This window comes from Gobius niger (genome assembly GCF_951799975.1).
Source record: "Gobius niger genome assembly, chromosome: 8".
NCBI classification, from domain to species: Eukaryota; Metazoa; Chordata; class Actinopteri; order Gobiiformes; family Gobiidae; genus Gobius; species Gobius niger.
Genome location: NC_136859.1, coordinates 3,771,852 through 3,793,110, shown reverse-complemented (window position 1 = coordinate 3,793,110; position 21,259 = coordinate 3,771,852). Strand labels below are relative to the sequence as shown.

Here is a 21,259-nt window from a genome sequence, read left to right as displayed (position 1 = left end):
TTTAGCCTCTCCCTCTCTCCTCTATAGCTCCAAAACAGGTCAAGATAGAAGCTACCAAGCTCTTCCACGTTTTCACTATTTAAATATGGTTACGTGAAGTGTTCCACTACAAAGTATAATTACACAAAATTAAACAATGTGGATTTTCTAAGCGGATAAAAGGGGGAACTATAATGTAAGGCGTAATAATACCAGGAGTAGTTTGGCATCTGCACAGTAAAGTGAAGATTACTGCGCAGTAAAGTGAAGATTACTCGTCAAAGCTAAGGTAAGAAAATATCTCAGTATGTAAAAACGGTGGCCTATTCCTTTAACGATACTTGGTTTTCGATACCGATACAACAATACTTTTTTCGATGCCTGTGCTAAATTATTTGTCATATAGAAAAACAGAAAACAGATCAAAAATGTTCCTTTTCCTTCCAGTTAATTATTTATATTTATGATTTCATTGAAGTGAAACAACCAAGAAACTCACTTTAGCTACAAAAGTTTTTCTTCTTTTTTTTTTTTCAACCCCCCTCCCCCAATTTCTGGAAATTTAAAAAATGCTTTATTCATTTGTGTTGGGAAATGTTCCCACATTTTTGCCAAATTTTTCCCTCAATTTTACCCACATTTTTCTTTTTCTTTTTTAACTTTTTTTTTCTTTTTAATTTTGATGACCAACAGCATCAAAACTTTAATATTAAGATTTTATATTTCTTTTCGGTACTGCTTTTTTTTCTTCGATACCAGTAGCACCTAAACCTTTTTCTTTCGATACCACACTGATATCGTTTAGGGGAAGGGAGGGAATCTTATTTGTATAGCGCTTTTCACATTTGTAGCCACAGTTTCCCCTGGGGCAGACTGACAGAAGCGAGGCTGCTCACATCTGCGCCAACGGTCCCTCTGACCACCACCGACCACTCACACATAAGCATTGGATGAAGTGTCTTGCCCAAGGACACAACGACAGTCTGCATCTTGACCTTGACTCTGACCTTCCAATCATGAGAACCATCTGCACCTCTGTCGCCCCCTATAACAGAACCCGGCCCCATTCAGGACAATGGACAGTGTTTCACTCACAGTTGGAGGAATAGCTTGTCCTGCGAGTGTTTAGAAAGATGCACGAGGCACAATATTAATGTAAGAGGAGAGCGAGGACGAAGCACTCGCTGTAGTCAGAGCTCTTTGTAGCGCCTCGGTCGACCCTTTTATCTCTGAGCGACGCCATGAGGCGACTGGCGAACGCACTGTTGTTTGTACGTAAGATTCCAAATTTGTCTTGAGCAACACTGTTGTTGTGGATACAAACATGTCAGTATTTGTGAATGAATTTCTCTACGGAGGTTAATAAAGTATAAAGTATTACTTAACTTGTACTCGTGGCAAACACAGCAGATTGCGGCCATGATGGAGTGATGTCAGACAAAATGCCAAGTCGACAGAACGCCATAATAAAAACAGTGTAACGAGAGAGTTTGGTCTATTTTTCTTGGACATTAAAGAGAAAACTAAACACAAATCTCAAAGTTGACCACGGCAGGAAAAATCCATGTTCCGTTTCAGACTGGGTTGCTCGGGGTTTGTGCGTGTATTGACAGTGAGCTGTTTTTGAGGGACAACGGCGGCTCGTACCTGAGCGTTGGCGGCCTCGATGGCGGCGGTCAGGGCCTTCATGCTGTCGATGCTTTCGGTGGAGTTGGACAGTCCGGACTGGAGCGTCATGTCCCCGCGAGGCCCCTCCTCCTCCATGTAGGCGTCCTGCAACAGCACACGGGTCAAACCTGCCGAGTTTCTTTACATTAGCCTCTGCTCAACCACAAAACACTCTACAACATCTCTACACGGTTTCAAAGGGAAAACTCTTTCATCAAGAGCAAACTCTTACCTGGGCGGACTCGGTGCTGCTCTGGGCGGTGATGGAGATGAAGGGTTTGGAGGTGGAGCAGGTGGAGGTGCGGGGCGGCACAGGGGGCGGAGTCTTCTTGTAGGTGGTGATGCATGACGACACTGGAGGGAAACAAGTAAAAGACAGACGTCAGTGGACTGAGGAGAACGCTGTCAAATCAAATACAAAGAGCTCACGTTTATTTTAGAGTGAGCATTAAATATCGTCGACTGGACTGGGTTGATTAAAATGAGGACGTTTCACGACTATCGCCAGAAGCTTCTTCTTCGCATCGACATTTAAAGGTGCATTATGGAATTTATTTAGTGCTTAGTATTGATGTAGTGATGTGCAGAAAGCAACGCCTCAGCCGAGCTGTTTCACCGAGTATATAGCTTTAAGAAAAGTAATGTGACCGTCATTTTGTATCATGTAGTGTCGAGAACGAGATTTATGGACCGGGCGTCGATCTCGCGGGTGCTCCCGGGCTCAAGCGCCCGCTCCAGGGCCGCCCAAAAGTTTGGGCAAGAAGCGACTTTGCCCTGATATCAAAATGATTCAATAGAAAACATGTAAAGCACAAGAGCCGTCTCTTTTCTTCTCTTTCACGTCCATATTGAAGTGCATCGCAAAAACATTGATAGGCTAGAATATAATTGAGTTGTTAAACTGTGTAGCTATGTGAGGAGAGCGTCCAGTTTGGAACCATATGGTCGTGAGTTTGAGTCAGATGATGGTCTTTGGTGGTTTAGTGCTTTGACTTTACATCTACTGGTAAACAAAAGCAGAAATACTTCTGGTGTCGTCTTATTGTTACAGGCACTATCCTTGAATCTTGGTCAGTGACTTCATTTTTAGATGTTGTATCACTGATACTTCTCATTAATTCTCCTTTTTTTGTCTCTATTATCCTTATCCGGAGCAGTTTTCCTCTTTCTAAATGATCACTCTCAGCTGTTAAACAGCCCAGTCCTAACGATTTGGTTCATATTTGTGAATGAGAATCAATGAGCTCAGTCAGTGTTGAGAGTTTGCTGTTTTCAGACTCACTGCTGCAATGCTTTTTCACCACCAGATGCCGCCTATAAGCCTACCAACACTGCATGATACAGTATGACACAATTTTTAATGAGGGATCATCTCCCCATCACGAGTGCTCAGTATGGGCGGTTATGGGTGGTTATGGGGGAGCGTAAAGTGGTCGTCCTAACCAGCCATACAATTGATTAACCAATTAATAATGAACAACCCTAGTCTAATCCAAAGGTCTGTGACTCTGGCTTCTCTTGTGGACCTCGAGTACTTTCCGACCACAAGAGTAAAAAGGAGATGAAGTAGAAGGATGAAGAGGAGAAGAAGGAAAAGAAGATGGAGAAGAAGAAGGAGAAGAAAAAGATGGAGAAGAAAAAAGAAGATGAATGTGAAGGAGGAGACTAAGAGGAGAGTAAGAAGAAATAGAAGATGAAGAAGGCGAGGAAGAAGAAGAAAAGAAGAGCATGCAGATGAAATAAGAGCAAGAAGAAGAAGAACAGATAGAAGCTGCTTGTGCAGATTGAAGGGAAACCTCCTCAACCCCTCACGATATTTAAGCTTCACAACAATGGATAAATCCCTATAAATCGTCATCCCATTTGGTGAAACATCTTCCTCTTGAAAACCTCTCCCTACAGTAAAACCCCGTTACCAAACCAAGCAGCACAGAATCCATTTCCTTATTGTTCACCGATCTGTAGGAGCTCGGACCAGAACGGCTAAATATAGATGAAAATGACATTTTTCACGGCTGCGCCTCATGAATACCACGTGCCGGAGGGAAGGCAGAGTTATCGCCGCGGCAACTAACGGCTGCCAGCGACGCTCCAGATATCAACCCCCGGGACGACAGGCTGACTAACCGGGCCTCATTTATTCATTCAGTCTTCAAGAGGGGGGATGATTACGCAAAATCAACCACGTTACAATGTAATTCTCTCGTCAAAAACAGACCTGGACGTTTGGAGCCACTCGCACATCTTTGAGCGATCAATGAGTCGTCCCCAGCGGTCCTACGCATCCAGGAAATGATTTACCATAAACGCTCTAATATAGGCCGGGGCCTTTATTTACTCAAGGGCCTCTAGGACTAGGCCTTTATTGGAACCAGGCCACAATTAGAGACAGGCCTTTATTTCTATTTGAGCAAAACGGACGACCACGAAAACAAAGAAAAACGAGATTTGTGTCCATTTGCACCTAAAATATTAGGTTCATTTATTAATTAACATTTCAAACCCTCTCCCAGCGGCTGGAACATTGACGCCTTTTATTTTGTCGGGACAACAGGAAGTGTTTCGTTGCTGTTAGCGGAGCTTTGACATCAGTGTCACTGCAGGTTTCTGTTTCGTTTTTACCGCGGACCGGATTATTTGTTGTTATCTTGTGTAAAAGGCGAGTTTAGACGGAGCGTTTGTGTTTGTGATCGATCATGAGACTGACCCGAGAGAAGACGAGACGCTCGCGCTGATGGGAGGAGTTATTTTGAGGCGTGGGACTGACCTGCACACGGAGCAGCTGGACGTGCTTTGAAGACGCGATGGAGACTTTATTAAAACCCTGGAGGGTCACACAACATTTGTTGCTTGTCCTGTTTCCAAATATCGTCACAGGAGGTTTGAAAAGTGGCTAAATCTGTGTCAAAGTTACGCTCGGATCAGCTCCTCCGCAGCGTCCCCATCGGCCCGGGTTCCCGTTTGTTTACTTCCTGCACGTGAGTTTTCATTTACACCAGTATGAGACAAATTCCTAACATGGGGAATATAGTTTCTAATATAAGCCCCGGCCACAGTTAGAGACCCGGCCGCTAATGGAATACAGGCCAGTATTAGAGAATTTACGGTAGTCACCTCTTCATCTCTTGCTAAGCTTTGTTCTTTCACTACAGAGTAAAAACAGTCGCCATAGCTTCACTATTGCCACACGCCGCACTGACTAAGAACATGAACGCCATGGCTCCAGGATCTCGGTCTGGAGGATTTTTCTTGTATCTTTCCCTCTCAGTCGGTCTGATTGAAATGCGCGGCCGCTCTGGTCTCGGGGGCTTCGTGTTTTTCAGCAGGACGTGGACGGGGTCAGTCAGATGTGCCTCCTCAGCACTGCCCCGGGTCCAGACAACAGCAGGGGAGAGGCCTCTGAGACTTTAGGATCAATGAATAAACATCCCGTCTTCAGTTCATCTCCCTCCAACATAAGAGCAACAGAAACATGTCAGTTCGTCCTGGTTTAAGTGGATATGTGCTGCATGAAGGAAGGGCGCCATGTTTTATTTGAAATAACGTCTATGTCGATAAAAGAGCGTCAGGAGGTGTAAGATACAGGCTGGGCCCTCATTAAAAGCTCGCTACACACAGAATGAGGAGCTCCTCTGCGCCAAAGGTGTCATTTACAGAAAACAAACTAAATGTAAAACAATGTGCAGCTCAACGCAAACTCTATAGCAGCCGAGCAAGGTACGCACTTTTCAGAAACACTGCTGAGAGACGAGGAGAGAGGCGGAGCCAGTTTGAGGAAGTCGTGTTTCAGATTTATTTTCTTCAGAAATGGGCTGAGTACCGTTAAGCGATACCAGTACGGAATCGGGGGAAAAAAGTTAAGGTACAACTTGTATCGAAAGTATCAATCCCAGTTTAGATGCTGTTGATTCTGAGACAGCATTAAAGGAAGTGACTTGGTTAAAAAAAAAATTAAAAAAAATTACATTTTATTTTTTATCCCAATGCCCCATTTTTAATATTTTTTTCTTTTTTAATTTCCTCCAGTTTTTTTTTCTTCTCATTTTGGCTCACTCTAGTATCCATCCATTCATCCATCCATTTTCTTCCGCTTTATCCGGGGCCGGGTCGCGGGGGCAGCAGTCTCAGCAGAGATGCCCCGATCCACACACACCTCCTCCAGCTGTTCTGACCCCGAGGCGACACCAGGCCAGCTCGGAGACATAGTCCCACCAGCGTGTCCTGGGTCTTCCACGAGGCCTTGTCCCACTAGGACATGCCTGGAACACCTCCCGCGGGAGGCGACCAGGAGGTATCCGGAACAGATGCCCGAGCCACCTCAGCTGCTCCTTTCGACGTGAAGGAGCAGCGACTCTACTCCGAGCTCCTCTCGGGTAACTGAGCTCCTCACCCGATCTCGAAGGGTGCGCCCAGACACCCTGCGAAGGAAACTCATTTCGGCCTCTTGTATTCGCGATCTTGTCCTTTCGGTCATTACCCAGATCTCATGACCATAGGTGAGGGTGGGAACATAGATCGATTGGTAAATCGAGAGCTTTGTCCCAGACTAATATATTAATATTGTTCCTATTTCCCCCCATTTTTGCCTCAATTTCTCACAATTTCCCTCCAAATTTACCCCCATTCTTCACACATTTCCTGACACTGGAGATGAACCCGACATTGTAAATTTGCAGGTCTTTCACACATTATTGTTCTTTTATCTGGCTCTAGATGACAAATATTTTAGCATAGGCGTCGATACTAGGGCTGGGAAAAAAATCGATTTGACTTAAAAATCGAGCTAGTAGGTCAAATCGATTCATATTTTTATTTATTAATTTTTTGTTGCTCAGAGGGAGATGGTCCGACTGTACAAATGTGAACAGAGCCCACCTACAGATTTTTTGTTGTTATATTAGCTCAATCCACAGTTTGCAGATATTTTGTTTACAGATTTTTTGGGGGGAAAAAGTCTTTAATAACAGCAGATCATCGACGTATTCTCTTGGGACATGGACAGTGTTTAAACGAGAAGAAGAGTGTGAAGAAGAAGCGCTTGTTGTCGTCAGCGATGTTTGTATTGCGACCCTTTTCTTCTCTAAGCGACTCCCTCAGGCGCCCGGTGAGAGTCGGGCAAGATCCCCAGAGACCCAGAGTCTCACGCTCAGCTCTGCATATGGACATGTTAGTCGTATGTCTCATGACCTACTTTAAATTCAGCTTTACTCTAATCATAGTCAGAAAGAACATAACTCCTGGAACATTTGAGTCTAAATAAACTCTGAGTGCGCTCCGTGAACACGCCGTCCTCAGACTCTGGCCTTTCCGCTGCTCCTCGGTGGCGCCGCTCTGGTGGGAGGACGCTCGGATTAATATTAAACAGGGCGGACGGAGCCTGGCCTCGGCTTCAAAAAGCACCACTCCAATGTCAGAGATGAAGGTCTGCGCCCGAAAAACAACAACTGCAGGAACAAGTAACATCATGTTGTGCTATTTTATGAAACGAAAATAAAGAAGGTGAAAGCATTAAAGGGATATTTCAGGATTTTTGACATAGGGCCACTTTTCCTAGTTATCCAGAGTGTTTATTTTTTTTTTAAATTCATGCAGTCCTTATATTTGAAGAGTTTAGTGGTGCTAGGCTAGTGCAGGTCTATGGTAACTAGTAGCCTGCATTAAAAACAGTCTGAGGCAAATCACTTATAACACCAGACTAACCATATTAATGTCTGTGTCGACTGAAAAATGGTTGAAATATAAACATTATGCATTTAAAACACCATAAAAAAGATTTGAGCAGCCTCAGCTTCCTGGTTGTAGCTACGCAGCGGCGGAGTGATCTGCTCGGTTACCGGATCTACAGTTTGTTTACCTGCGGCTGCTTCACTACACGTAGAATTCACAAAGGAGCTTCTACAAATCAGATATGGCAACGTTTGGAGGAAGAGCCCATGATTTTGAAGAGGTTTTAAATGCAGGCTACTAGTTACCATAGACATGTGCTAGCCTAGCACCACGAAACTCTTCAAATATGAGGACTGCATGAATTCAAATATATCTCCAGAAATCAACAACACTCTGGATAACACGGAAATGTAAAAAAAATCCTGAAATATCCCTTTAAAGGGGGGGTATTATGCAAAATCGACTTTTTCAAGCTTTACATCATGTTATTATGTCATTCCCTCATTAAAAACATGCCTGAAGTGTTGCCTTGGCACATTCACGTATTTTTGAGTAATCTGTAAAAACTCTGATGGCGGCCATTTTAGGGATAGGTTTGCCTCCTAGGAACGCCCCCACCTCCTGGAGACGCCTCCGAGCTTTGGTCACCAGCCGAGTAACCAACCACTGCTCCTCAGCAGAACCCCCTCCCCACTGATGCCACAGACAGCGTGTGGAGGGGGCGTGTCGGAAAGGGTCAGAGGTTCTTAAAGAGACAGAGGCCTATTTCAAGACATTCACTAAAGCCATTTTGAGAGAGCAATTTTATACAAGGCAGTTATTCTAATTTACTGCATTTACAGACCAACAGAAGGTTTCGTCATCATTGTAGTGTGTTAAAGACTGGTGCTATGTGATTGAAAAAAGCATAATACCCCCTCTTTATGTCTCAACTGCATGGTGAAGCTGTGTTAACTTAGGGGGCGCTCTGCTGTTGGAAATGAGGCCACGCTGCTGTAGTCTGAACATGTATGAACATAAAGGCCCCCCCCACGCTCTCCTCGTGTCAGTAATGAGCGTGTACAGTACAGTGCCGTTTCCCCGCGGAGCCAGTGCAGTGTACAGTGAAAAGCCCAGAGGACGTGACACTCCAGTGGCTTCTCCTCGTGCGTCGGCTCCACTGGGCTGGAAGTGTTGGAGCTGTGGAGACATGTCAGCGCAGAGAACCCTCACGCCAGACCCAAGGATCCACCACGTCACTGCGTTCATCGACTAAAGAATAGTTTCTCTCTTCAGACGGGATTCAGGACCGGTTATTGTGCAGTTTCAGGGGATGCAGCGCGAGTGAAATTTCAGAGATGTTGGGACGGGGCCAAAGAACCATCAAGCGCTTTGTTGCCAACAGCCAGCAGGGACCATGAAGCAGATATTTTCAAACCTTTTCCCACATGAAGCTACTGAGGATGTGTCGATGGAGGAAACTTAAAGTGAGTGTTTGTAGGAGGCTCTTAGTCACTACCACTGAACTCACTGGTCAAAGCTGCACATGAAGCACACGTTTCTGTGAAGCTCGAGGATGTGGTAACAATAGTGGAGCTCATTTTTCTTTCTGATTGGATAATTGTCCTGAGACACAGACACATTTACAAACTCCAACTAAACTCAGACAAAACTGAGATCATTGTTTTTGTCTCACAGACACAAAGACACAGTGTTATCAGTCACCTTGAGTCTCTCTCTCTACAACCAAAAAATCAGGTTTGAAATCCAGGAGTGATCATGGACTCAGACCTGAACTTAAACAGCCACATCAAAGCAAAAATATCAGCAGCTTTTTTCCATCTGAAAAACATTAAGATCAGAGGAATAGTGTCAAAACCAGACTGAGAGAGACTTATCCATGCATTTGTCTCCAGCAGGTTAGACTACTGTAACGGCTGCAGAACATCCAGAACCAGGAAATACAACCATATTAGTCCAGTGCTCTGGTCTCTGCACTGGCTTCCTGTCACTCAAGAGAATAGAATTTAAAACAGCTCTGCTTGTTACAAGTCTTTTCGTGGTTTAGCACCAAAGTCCATCTCTGACATGTTGCAGCCGTATGAAACATCTCGGGCCTCAACTCTGACACTGTTCAAATCCAGGCTGAAAACTTCTTTTTCTCTGCACATATGACAACTGAAAGTATTTCATCTGCATTCTTGCCTTTTACTGTACTTAATTAATTTGTATTTTGATGTTTTATTGATTGTATCTGCTTTCTTGTTATTTTATGCACCTGTGAAGCATTTGGAATTGCCTTGTGTGCTCTACAAATAAACTTGCCTTGCCTACAAAGAAAAAACACTCTACAATTTAAAAACAAAGGACTTTTTCAACAAAAATACTACATTTTTCTTGTCATTTCTGCTCCACAAAACCAGGTGGTCGATTTTGCACATTTTATAAAATTTGTAAAACATTTACACTTCCAGACTAGCACTTTAAGGTAAGGCTAGGGCCTAGCCGCTAGGCTAACACCTTAGCATGCTAACACCATAGCATGCTAACATCTAGCTACTGACAGTTACATAACACAAACTGGTTTCTTTGATTTTGCTGGAGACCTGTCTGTTTGCTTTAGTGTCACTAGTCCTTTATCCTTTGTTAGATAGTTTAATATCTTGAATATCTCCTTCTGCTGCAGACTGTAGTCCCTTTTGCCTCGATCTGGAGGACATCGTGCATTTATTGCTCCAATTAGAGTCACTAAGACGAGTCACTCCAGCAGCGGCATCAGAAAGTTTGATGGACGTGGCAACAGCAACTAAGTGGGCGGGGCTTTAGCGAAAGGTCAATTGACAAAGTAACATCTAGATAGAGGTAAAGCTTCAGAGCAGTTTGACTCATTTCCCATTGACATTACATGGTCGGCACGGCAACAGGCTAAAATCGTTTGCCTCTATCTATGTCATTCCTGTCTGTCCAATCAGGAAGAGAAACTATAAACATCACAAAAATGGTGAAACTGAAGAAAGCTGGATACAATCTTCAGCAAAATCGTAAATATAATTGTGTCTTTCCCTGAAGTGAAGTGGGAAGTGTTTTCCAGACGATCAAAGTCACGTGTGATCATTATGAAGTATCTCTGACATTCTGCTCTGTGACTCTCAGACCCGTGGACTCGACTCGGAGGTTGATATTAATCCAGTATTTCCGTCTCTGTAGTTAACAGCGGCGTCTCGGGGGAGGCGGCACATGTAGGTCATTTGTGCTTAAGCGATTTAAAAATAAAGGCAGCGCTAATACCAAACATTCCCCCGCGTGTTCTGCGCCCGAAGGCATCGCCGCGGGGCTGGTGCGGACGCCGTAACATCACAGAGAGTCGCGGGGAAACGATACGAGCGAAAAACAGCCTTTTCCTCCGGGGACTTACAGCAATTATCGGCTCAGAGCAGAGGCGCAAATATCCTCCACATCCGAGGAGCTGCGGGAAAAGAACGGCTTTTTGTTTTATCCACAGAATTAGGACGAAACAGGACGGGATGTTTTTCAATTTTTCAACACCAGAACTTTATCAACGGGACTTGGTTTGAGAATCCTGAACCTGAACAATGCTTTTCCCTCTAATGTTGGGCAGGAAACACCCATTTATGGTCATGTTTGAAGCAGCTAGAGGGAAAACAAAGAAGAGGCAACTGAACCACCACTACTTTAATCAATGCTGCATTAGGAATATATTTAGTGCGTACAGATACAGACACATGGAGAGGAATAAAGTGGCTCAGCAGCCCATCAATCAGGGTGCGGGGCAACGTCAGGCCCCTGTGCCAAATCCGGCCAAACACCTGAGAAGTATTCTTAAAATGTGGGAAATATTTTCTAAATTTTCCAAACACAACATCGGACTCTGTCATATTTAAGGTGAGACGCGGCAGGTTAATATACAGATTGTTGTGACACTGTGGTCAATGTGGAGGTTTTTTGCTAGTTTTCTCCCATAGCCTCTTAAACTTAAACTCTTTGTCAAGTTTGTGTAACTTTTTGTTGCCTTTTTTCATTGCTTTTTGGTCGTAATTTTCGCCACATTTTTCATCACTTTTTTGTTGTGTTGTCGTCCTTGTTTTCGCTGCTATTTACTTTTTTTTCTTTATGCTTTTAGATTTGAATGAAGTCAAACTGGTTCAGGTGAAGGTTAAGATCTTAAATTGCCTTTTGGAGCTTTAAGCCATGTTGTTATGCTATTTCCGTATCAAAAACACCCCCAGAGTGGTTTTTGGCTTCATTCAGGCAGTTCTCAGCAATCCTCCTGAATCCTGCTGAATCCTGCTGAATCCTGCTGAATCCTGCTCTCTGCTCCGCCCTCTCCTGGAAAACCACTGACTTGTTCTACTGTGACGTCAGAGCGGAACAGAAGAGCTCGACGTCTGTAATGTAATGCCTTAACGGCCAGAGCTTAATTTGTAAAACAGCTGTTTCATTATTTCTGTTGTAAGAAATAAAAAAAGGTGTGAAGATGGAGCTCTTTCGAACCTACTCTGGACATGCCGGTTCTTTTTTCTTACCTAACGATGATGTCCGAGAAAAGCGCGTTTGGCTACGAGGACAGGACTTTATTCAACCTTCCCAAAGAAGAGACCACTCGCCAGAAGTTGGAATTTCTTTCTGGGATTCGGTGACTATCACCAAAATAGTGTTTTTCTGTGACTGTCTCTGATGGATGTTTGTGAACCTTCACCAGAATCAAAGTGGATTCACTTTTATAACCAACGCGAGTCTCCAATGTGATGGAGCGGCCAGGACAGAGCGGTGAGCCAATCAAAACGTGTGTTAGCGTGTGTGCGTTAGCATGTGTACTAGCTTGTGTGTTAGCGTGTGTGTGATAGGTTGTGTGTTAGCGTGTGTGCTAGCTTGTGTGTTAGACATTTATGAAGCTGTGTTGCAGATATCTCCTTATAACTGCATTGTGAAGTAACTTCACTTATTGTTGTAACATTCATATTTCTTTTACTGCTATTTTGCATGAGCGGATTAGCTCAGAGAGAGGGGGCGGAGTTAACTGAATCGAAGTGTCGTGTCTTCCAGGTTTGCAAAATACCCCCAGAAAATACTTATATTTCTCACAAAAAATAGTGCTCCATAGTGGTAAAGGAACATATAAATGCCTATACTTTACTTTGGGATGGCTAAAATGGCAGGATACAGATCCTTTAAACCAAGGAAAAGCACAAGTCTGTACTTGCAGCAGATTCTGGGTACATCCAAGTGATTCAAGTCTAAACAAAGTAATCAGGTGTGAAAATACATGAGAAAGTGAGCGTTTCCTCAGACGCAGAGACATGTGTTTGGAGACATGTGTGCCGCGATCCTGCAGATCCACCGCCAAAGCTGCACAGTCTCCACAGTCTACACGGAGCTAATCCACAAACAGGCAGCGAGCGGAAACCGAGCAAATACTACAGCGGTCTCCACAGAGCGAAGCAACATAACGTTTTGGATGGAGGGATTTTGGCGGCAGCTTTGTCCCGTTGGCATCGCACCGAGAGACAGCGTTTCCAAATGATCTCAAAACAGTCGCTTTCCAACACGAGTCAAATCACCAAAGTGGAAAAGTGAACAGTAAAACCCTGCTCCTCTCGCTCCTCATCGCTGTGCAGCTGTTTCAATGCAGAGAACAAGAAAATCAGCTCGGCCCGTGTGAAGCGATGGTGTTTTTAACAACAAAGAAAGGGTGAAACTTAGCAAGAGGTGGAGGTCACTGGAAAGGTTCAAAGATCACTCAATCATGCGCTACTGGCTCCAAACACAGCTCCAGGTCCGTTTTTGTGTAATCCTCTGGGCCTCTAGTGGCCTCTAGTGCCCTGGCACAGGCAGGAACTGACATTACTGTGATACTTGGTAGGAAACAAAAAGCTGAAGCCTAAATCTGTGATTGACAGATGGAGCTCTGTGGAGGCTCGGAGCCAGGCCACCCGCTTCCCGCCTTTTTGCCCTTTTAAGGACCAGGCTATTGAAGACAAATTTTGTCGACTTGTAAGTAGTAACTTGTTTTGCATAATAAATCCTTTTTCAGTCACTGTGGGGGTAATACAAGTGTTAATGGGATGATTGGAGGGTCTTTAATCTCCCCCTGGTGTCTCTGGCCAGAAAACCACCCTTGCAACTTGACTGCCACCGGACTGGAGCACCAATACACACTAATGGAATCACAAAGAAGCTAACAGGCTAACGGGCAAAGCTAACTGTGGGCTAGCACCACTTAAACAGTATTCACAGCCAGGTTTGAGTGAAAAAAATAGATCTCCATTGTGTAATTGGATGTACAATATCCCTCTGTCCCTTTGTCTTTTTTGTCAGCGTAGTATTTACTCTCACGGACAATTAATAAGTTAACAAATCGTAACATGCTACGACACCTGCAGTTGCACTTATGGCCTCTAGGGGCAAGAGTTACTTAGTACTGTTTTAATGTTGTTCCTCTGGTTCATGGAGCTTCTCCCTCATGAACAAAGCTCAGAGCTGATCCTTTGGCAGAGAATTTACATGATCTGAGGTAGGGATGGGCGGATCGATACCACAGTATCAATATATCGATACCAAACGGCCACTTTTTAAGTATCGATATTTGGCAAAATGTATCGATACTAATTTGCATATGTAAAGAGTAGGCGTGGCAGCAATTTTAAACATAAAAGGACGATTTAAATCTTTGTTCTGAGCCAAAACAGTCCACAGGAGCAGGGGATTGAACTAAGCCAGTCATATCATTCTGGTTTAGATTCTGTTTGTCATTAAAGTATTAGTTTTAAACTTTGTTTATGTATTTAATTTCACATTAACATTGTATAATTAACCAGTTAAAGTAATATTATTTTAATGTACCTATTAATTATATAAAATAACTTTTAGAAATTAAGTTTTAGAAATGTATATTGATTGAAGTACATTCACCCATATAAAAATGACCAGTATCGGTATTGGTATCGAGAAAAATGACCCCAAAAGTATCGGTATCAAAAATGAGGTATTGCCCATCCCTAATCTGAGGCTCTTTCAGACAGTCAGTGGAAGTTTGGATGATTTTACTCTCTCCTTTTCATTTTTATTTAGTCTTATTTTAGTCGACTAAAATATCTGGACGTTTTAGTCATTGCTTTAGTCTCATGAAAAACTTTTAATTTGGTTTTAGTCCAATTTTAGTCGGCAAAAATATCACTTTAAAATTAACACTAAATATTAGGACAGTTTAATGTCTGGGAAACACAGATTGAAACACTTCAGCAGAAGAAGAAGAAACAACCAAAGAACAAGGTTGGTGCCAGATCGTCGTGCTGGAGGGACGGTCTACGTTGATGTAACAGCTGACAGTGGTGTCTAAGACTAAATAATCTAGATTAAGCTAAACTAAACTAGATTAAGCTAAACTACGAGCTACTACTTTTACTGTCTCTTCAAAACTCTCCTACAACAGCCTGTCATGAATTTGAACGACCGTCCCTCCCGAGCCGCCGATCTCGCAGCATCCGAAGCACAACGCTCTATATAAAAAGGTTTAGTAAAAAAAGATGTGCTCTACCTTTGGTCCTACCTGTGCTGCTCTGGATGGTGCGCACGGTGGTGGCGGTGGTGCGGGGGGGCGAGGCGGGCAGCAGCAGCAGTGGCCGCCCGCCCTCGCCCTCGTGCTCGCTGGCGCAGCCCTGGTCGATGGCCCGCACGTAGCTGTGGCTGCGCATGCGGAAGCAGCCGGGCATGGGCAGCGTGTCCATGGGCTCCAGGCTGTCCATGCCGTGCTGCCGCTCCATGGCCGCGCGCTCCATGGCCTGGGACTGCATCTCGCTGTAGACCTGCTCGCAGACCTGCTCGATCTGCCCGTTCACCTCCACCTCGCTCAGCTATAAACCCCCACAGAGGGGAGAGAGGGGCAGAAATAGACAGATTTAAGGGCTCGGGCGAGGGGGTGAAAGCGGGCGGATTAATATTGCATGGCAGAACTTTTAGACGGAGGAGAACCGTCCATTAGCGGGCGGAGAATAGATCACTCAGAGACGTGTGCGGACGAGGAGGACAAAGAGGACATGCGACGTAAACAAGTGTTTGTTGTGGAGGTGCCAAAGGAGACAGTGAGGGGGGAGAGTGAGGGGGAAGGAGGGGGCGGTGCACAGTGCAGCGGAGGTGACTCGACCAAATACTTCGCCCGTCCAGCCGTTCACTCCTGCTTTTTGTTTCTGTTCAAACGCACGATTGTCTAGAACAGGGGTAGGCAAGTTTGCTCGGTGGAGGGCCGGGTTTCTTCATCGTCAACAGACCAAGGGCAGGACCCTCCAATTAAAGCAATTAGTAAAGCAAGTAAAGCATCACTTTCTACATGTGCCAGTGTTGTACATCATACACACTGGAAAAATGTCCATCTTAAATTAGAAAAATTATCAAAATTCGCTTATAAATAATAACTTTTTTTATGTTAAATTTGAGTCTGTTTGAACTAATCTTAGATCAGATAAAAACACCAATGCCAATGGAACAAATAGAAATCCCCCAAATTAACTTTCTCAGTAAAAAAAAATGTTGTTTTTCACTTGAAATTCTACAAAATAATCTGAATTAAGAAAAAACTTTTGCTTGTTCCATTGGCAAGAATAGGTTATATCTGCTTTAAGGCCAGACCAAATCTACTCAATCTTTAGATTTAATCTCTTAATTAAAGAAGATTTAAGTCATTTCTACCTTTAGATGAGTATTCTTTTAGGATTATGGCCTAAAAGGGTGCTCTGCTAAGACATTTGAAGGAATTGACAGTATTTTTCACATTTCTAGAGTACTTTAACAGGCATTTGATCTGATTTGGGTCATAATATTTCTCAAATTCATCTCGAGGGCCAGAGTTTGATGATGGAGAGCCGGTTTTGGCCCCCGGGCCTGACGTTGCCTACCCCTGGGCTAGAACTTTGCTCACAGCCAGTCACATCTCGAAAGGTTTTATATCAAACCAATCACAGGAACTGAATTAACCACTGGTAAAATATCTTCCTGAATGTTCCTGCTTCATCTTCTCTCGTTTTCACACAGGCTCGACCTGAAGGGGCCCCTCCACCCCGGAGCGGCACTTTTAGGTCAGTGTGAATCCAACCGCAGCACTTTAGCCGCTCTGACTGAAACAGAAGCTCTCGGCCTGAGTCGCTCTGCGGTTTGGAGCGTGTGTGGTGTGAATGCGGCCGAACTACTCTCACCTTGATGCCACTTTTTTTGCACAAAGAAATAATAAATACGAGCTGCATGAGGACGTTTGGATTAGTGCTCTGACGAGGCAAAACTTTCCCGTCTTTCCCTTCCTGCTGCAGTGAAACCTTCCTCTTCATGAGCCGACTGAAGTGCTCTCGTACATCAGCCTCGTGGTTACGATGTTTGGTGCGGGCGCGAATGCAGCTGGAACTCGGGCGGACTCGGGCCGACCTACAAAGCGCTTCAACACGTGTGAATATGGCGATTTTCTTCTTGTTGCCGTCTATCGAAAATATTTTTGTCCCGTTCCAAACGTTGTTAAAGGAAGAGGCCACCGTTTTTCCATACTAAGATATGTTCTTGCCTGAGCTGAGACAAGTTGACCTGTCTGGTCTTTGTGTGTGCCCTCAGTAACGCAAAATGACCAAAGATGTTGTTAGCATTTAGCCTCTCCCAGCATATTCCTATATCTCCAAACGGGGGTGAAGGTGGAAGCGACCACACTCTTGGGCACAAAGACCAGACAGGTACGCATCAACTCGTCTAAGCTCAGGTAAGAACAGATCTCAGCATGGAAAAACGGTGGCCTGTTCCTTTAAGGCTGGATATAGTTAAACGGTACTAGTCTGGTATTGGGAAAAGAATGTATGTACAACCGGTATTGAAGAAATAAAAGTATCTAAAGCCAAAAAAAAACATCTTTTGATCCGAGTTTTGATGCTGTTTGTCCAGGGACAGCATTAAAGGAAGTGATATGGCAATTAAGGCATCGAAAAAAGTATATATATAAGTAAGTAAATATCGTTAAAGCACTGGTATCGAAAAAATATCGGTACCCAGCCCTGTCTGTTGCGCATTCATGTTGAATTCCTCTACGTTTATAATCTGAACTGTTGCTAAAGTTTATGGTTGTTCATATTTGCCTCCACTCTTGCCTCCCTCTCTGATCCCAGATACGCGTCTTTGTAAAGCAGAGGAAAAAGCGTGTATTCTAGCTGGCCAGGCAACCGAATACTACCATTACTGTTACTACGACAGCATGCAGTACTGTGGGATGTAACGCCATCTTATCAATCATAAGGACGACATGCACAGAAGCGACACGGAGAATGTGGTAATCCTGAAATATTTCTTGATTCGTGCTAATCCCTTGTGAAAAGTCCAATCAGAAGTGGAGTGCCGCCTCCGTGATACGGCCCTTTGCAGCAAATCAAGACGTTTCTGCACAAAACGTTCCCTGGGACTCCTTCAGTCAATCCCAGAGCACATAATGTACAGACTTTAGCGGTTTGCAAATGTGTGAGTCCATGTTTGGATATTGTTACATCCCTGATATCTAACCATGCAGCTCATGCTCTGTCTGACTGTAGAGGCTCCTGACTAACATCACCATGACTTGGTTGAGGGCAGAGCGTTACAGCCGGGCCGTCTGAGAGTCCTGACGGGGGAAACCGCAGCAGACGACCATATAACGCATTGTTTAACTCATTTACCAAATCCAAACGAAGGGTGTCACGTGCAACAATGACAGTTTAATGTTGCTATAGTCGCATTTCTTCTGCCAGTAAAGAAGGTTCTTGAGTCGTCTTCTGTTCTCTGTAGTTGAAGGGTCGAACGTTTCTCCTCTTCATCCAAAAGGCTTCGTTAGCGACACTAAAGTTCAGTTGAGCCCACAGTCCAGATGAAGACCATGGGGAGGAGTTCCGCTAGGCTAAGTCCCGCCCGTCTATTAACAGCTACTCTCACCTGTAGGTAAACATCTCTGTGGTGTAAAGCAGTAATAAGTAACTCTTGCCCCTAGAGGCCATAAGCGCAACAGCATGTTGTGTTTTTTACTCATTAATTGTCCGTGAGAGTAAATACTACGCTGACAGAAAAGGCGAAGGGAGAGAGGGATATTGCACATCCAATTACACATTGGAAATAATGTTTTCACTCAAACCTGACTGTAAATACTGTTTAAGTGGTGATAGCCCATAGTTAGCTTTGCCTGTTAGCCTGTTAGCTTCTTCTTCTTGATTCCATTAGTGTGTATTGGTGACTCTGGTCCGGTGGCAGTCAAGCTGCAATTGTGGTTTTCTGGCCAGAGACACCAGGGGGAGATGAAAGACCCTCCAATCATCCCTTTAACACTTGTGTTACCCCAGAGGGACTACGGAAAAGGATTTATTAAGGTAAGGTAAACAAGTTACTTAGTTCTGCTTTAAGAGTCTTCATTGTTTTAAGCACTGACGACCTACATGACACCTGTTTCAGCCTGAATGGCCCTAATCTCAGCTGATCACTGCTTGTAACCTGTCTATTGATCTGTCCTGGGCTGAGTTTCAGCCTCATTAACCTGACAGAGCCCTGGCGGCTTGGTGCGAAGATCATTGTTATAACAGGGGGACAAATGAAATCAAAGACCGCCATTCCTGTTCATGGGGTTTGCCATCTTCACAAAAACTGCTTCTTTCACTCCTCGTTTAAACCTTAAACTACAAAGATGTTTACCTACAGGTGAGAGTAGCTGTTAATAGAGGGGAGGGACTTAGCTTGCTAGTCTGCTGGCTCAACTGAACTTTAGCTTGCTGACAAAGCCTTTTGGATGAAGAGGAGAAACGTTCAACACTTAAACTAGAAAACAGAAGACGACTCAAGAACCTTCATTGAAGATGGACAACTCCTGTACGACTGAGAGCCTACACTGTACTGCCAATAACGAACCGAGAAGAGCGCTCCCACCTGCTCCAACGCCAGCCCCCTTTGGCCCTGGAGCCTGGACTGGTCTGAATCTTTGTTTGGACTTAAAGGGGGGATATTATGCAAAATCGACTTTTTCAAGCTTTACATCATGTTATTATGTCATTCCCTCATTAAAAACATGCCTGAAGTGTTGCCTTGGCACATTCACGTATTTTTGAGTAATCTGTAAAAACTCTGATGGCGGCCATTTTAGGGATAGGTTTGCCTGAGTCCTCCTAGGAACGCCCCCACCTCCTGGAGACGCCTCCGAGCTTTCGTCACCAGCCGAGTAACCAACCGCTGCTCCTCAGCAGAACCCCCTCCCCACTGATGCCACAGGCAGCATGTGGAGGGGGCGTGTCGGAAAGGGTCAGAGGTTCTTAAAGAGACAGAGGCCTATTTCAAGACATTCACTGCAGCCATTTTGAGAGAGACATTTTATACAAGGCAGTTATTCTAATTTACTGCATTTACAGACCAGCAGAAGGTTTGGTCATCATTGTAGTGTGATATAGACTGGTGCTATGGGACTGAAAAAAGCAAAATACCCCCTCTTTAATGCTATGCTATGCTATGCTAAGCAAGTTCATTAGCAATAGCCATATCCAAATTTGGCACTCGAGGCATTGCCTGTTGGAAAGCAGCTACATTTCGGTAAATCATTGCTTTAAGAGTTGTTAAAATCTGATGTAGTCGGGCAAAGGCGAGAAATGAATACAAAAATGTGGCGAAAAGCAGTGGTTCTCTCGCGAACGAACATGAGCGTAGCCCCACAGCGCCTCCTGAAGGTCACTTGCATAGTGGAGTCTAGAGCAGATTATCCTAAAGGCACAGAGCTTAAACCTGCAGGGGGCCGTTCCTGTTCCGCCCCCATAGAAAGAGAAAGTAAACAGTCGCAAAGAACTAATGAACACCAAACAGAGGCCAGCGATTGAAAAGTGCAGCAGCGTGGCTTTATCCTCGCTGTGCCTTCTCCCTCGCTCCATGAAATGGCTGAGCACAGACACAGATGGGATGCACTCTGGGACACGGCGTATGGAGACAGGGCGTCGGGACAGCGGCGGCTCCGCTCGGGACAGACCTGGCTGATGGTGCTCATGGCCCTCATGTAGCTCTCGTTGCGGGAGCGGTACTGGGGGGAGGACAGCAGACACTTGGGGTCGAGCAGGGCTTTGGGGTCCAGCGTGTCCACACTGCGGTTGATGGACACCTCACTCACCGCGCGGAGGTAACTGTGGCTCCGGATCTGCAGCTTCGGCGAGTGCTCCGTGGAAATCCTGCCAGGGGGAGAGCAGAGGTCAGTCTGAATACAGGCGCGACTCTGCGAGCAGCCAGGGGACACTAACCCCTTAACTCCCACCTGAACCGAGCACATTTCCTCCTTTACCCCAGTCCAAAAGCTTCTGGAAAAAAGCTGTGAAAATAGCAACAAAACTGAGACGAAAACAATGATGGAAATGTGACAAAAAAGTGAGAAAACATTGACAAAAAAGTGACAAAAAACGGACGAAAAAAATACCAAAATTTGATAAAAAATTGACCAAAAAATGACAAAAAATGGACCAAAAAATGACAAAAATGTGACAAAAAATTGCTAAAAAAAATGATGAAAAAATGACAAAAATTTGATAAAAATTCGACCAAAAAAAGGACAAAAAATTGACAAAAAAAAAAAAAGGACAAAAATGTGAGGACAAAATGACAAAAAAATGACAAAAAAGTTAGAAAAATGAGTTGAATACCCAACAAAAAAATGATGGAAAATAATCTGATAACGTGAGGAAAAAGATCCTCTCGGTTCAGGCGGGAGTTAAGAGGTTAAAGATATCACTCAACTTTTCCTGTAAATTACTGATTTAAATACAAGAAATGTCCTAATATTTTTTCAGGGGATTTTGGAAACCACTGTGGTATCGATTAGTAAGAGTGGATTGGATTCAGTGAAAATACTATTACGACAAATTCATTATTACAGGATCAATAATTCAGACTATCGGAAAAACCTTCAGCAAGAACAAAACTTCTACATTTTGTTAAAAACAAT

At 44.2% G+C, this 21,259-nt stretch overlaps 1 protein-coding gene across 4 annotated transcripts in view; it reads right to left on the bottom strand.

Annotated features, from left to right (window-relative positions):
• Nucleotides 1–21,259, bottom strand: part of LOC306966289 (disks large-associated protein 1-like) — a 100,501-nt gene that overhangs the window by 25,854 nt on the left and 53,388 nt on the right. For 2 of the 4 annotated variants that reach the window (XM_079560994.1, XM_079560996.1), the window contains exons 4-7: nucleotides 20,297–20,492; nucleotides 14,849–15,164; nucleotides 1,880–2,001; nucleotides 1,627–1,752 (exon numbers count right to left, since the gene is read on the bottom strand). In XM_079560994.1, coding sequence (XP_079417120.1) covers nucleotides 1,627–1,752; nucleotides 1,880–2,001; nucleotides 14,849–15,164; nucleotides 20,297–20,492 — 760 coding nt within the window. The remainder of the gene's footprint in view (nucleotides 1–1,626; nucleotides 1,753–1,879; nucleotides 2,002–14,848; nucleotides 15,165–20,296; nucleotides 20,493–21,259) is intronic. The other 2 variants (XM_079560995.1, XM_079560997.1) reach the window with 1 other exon arrangement.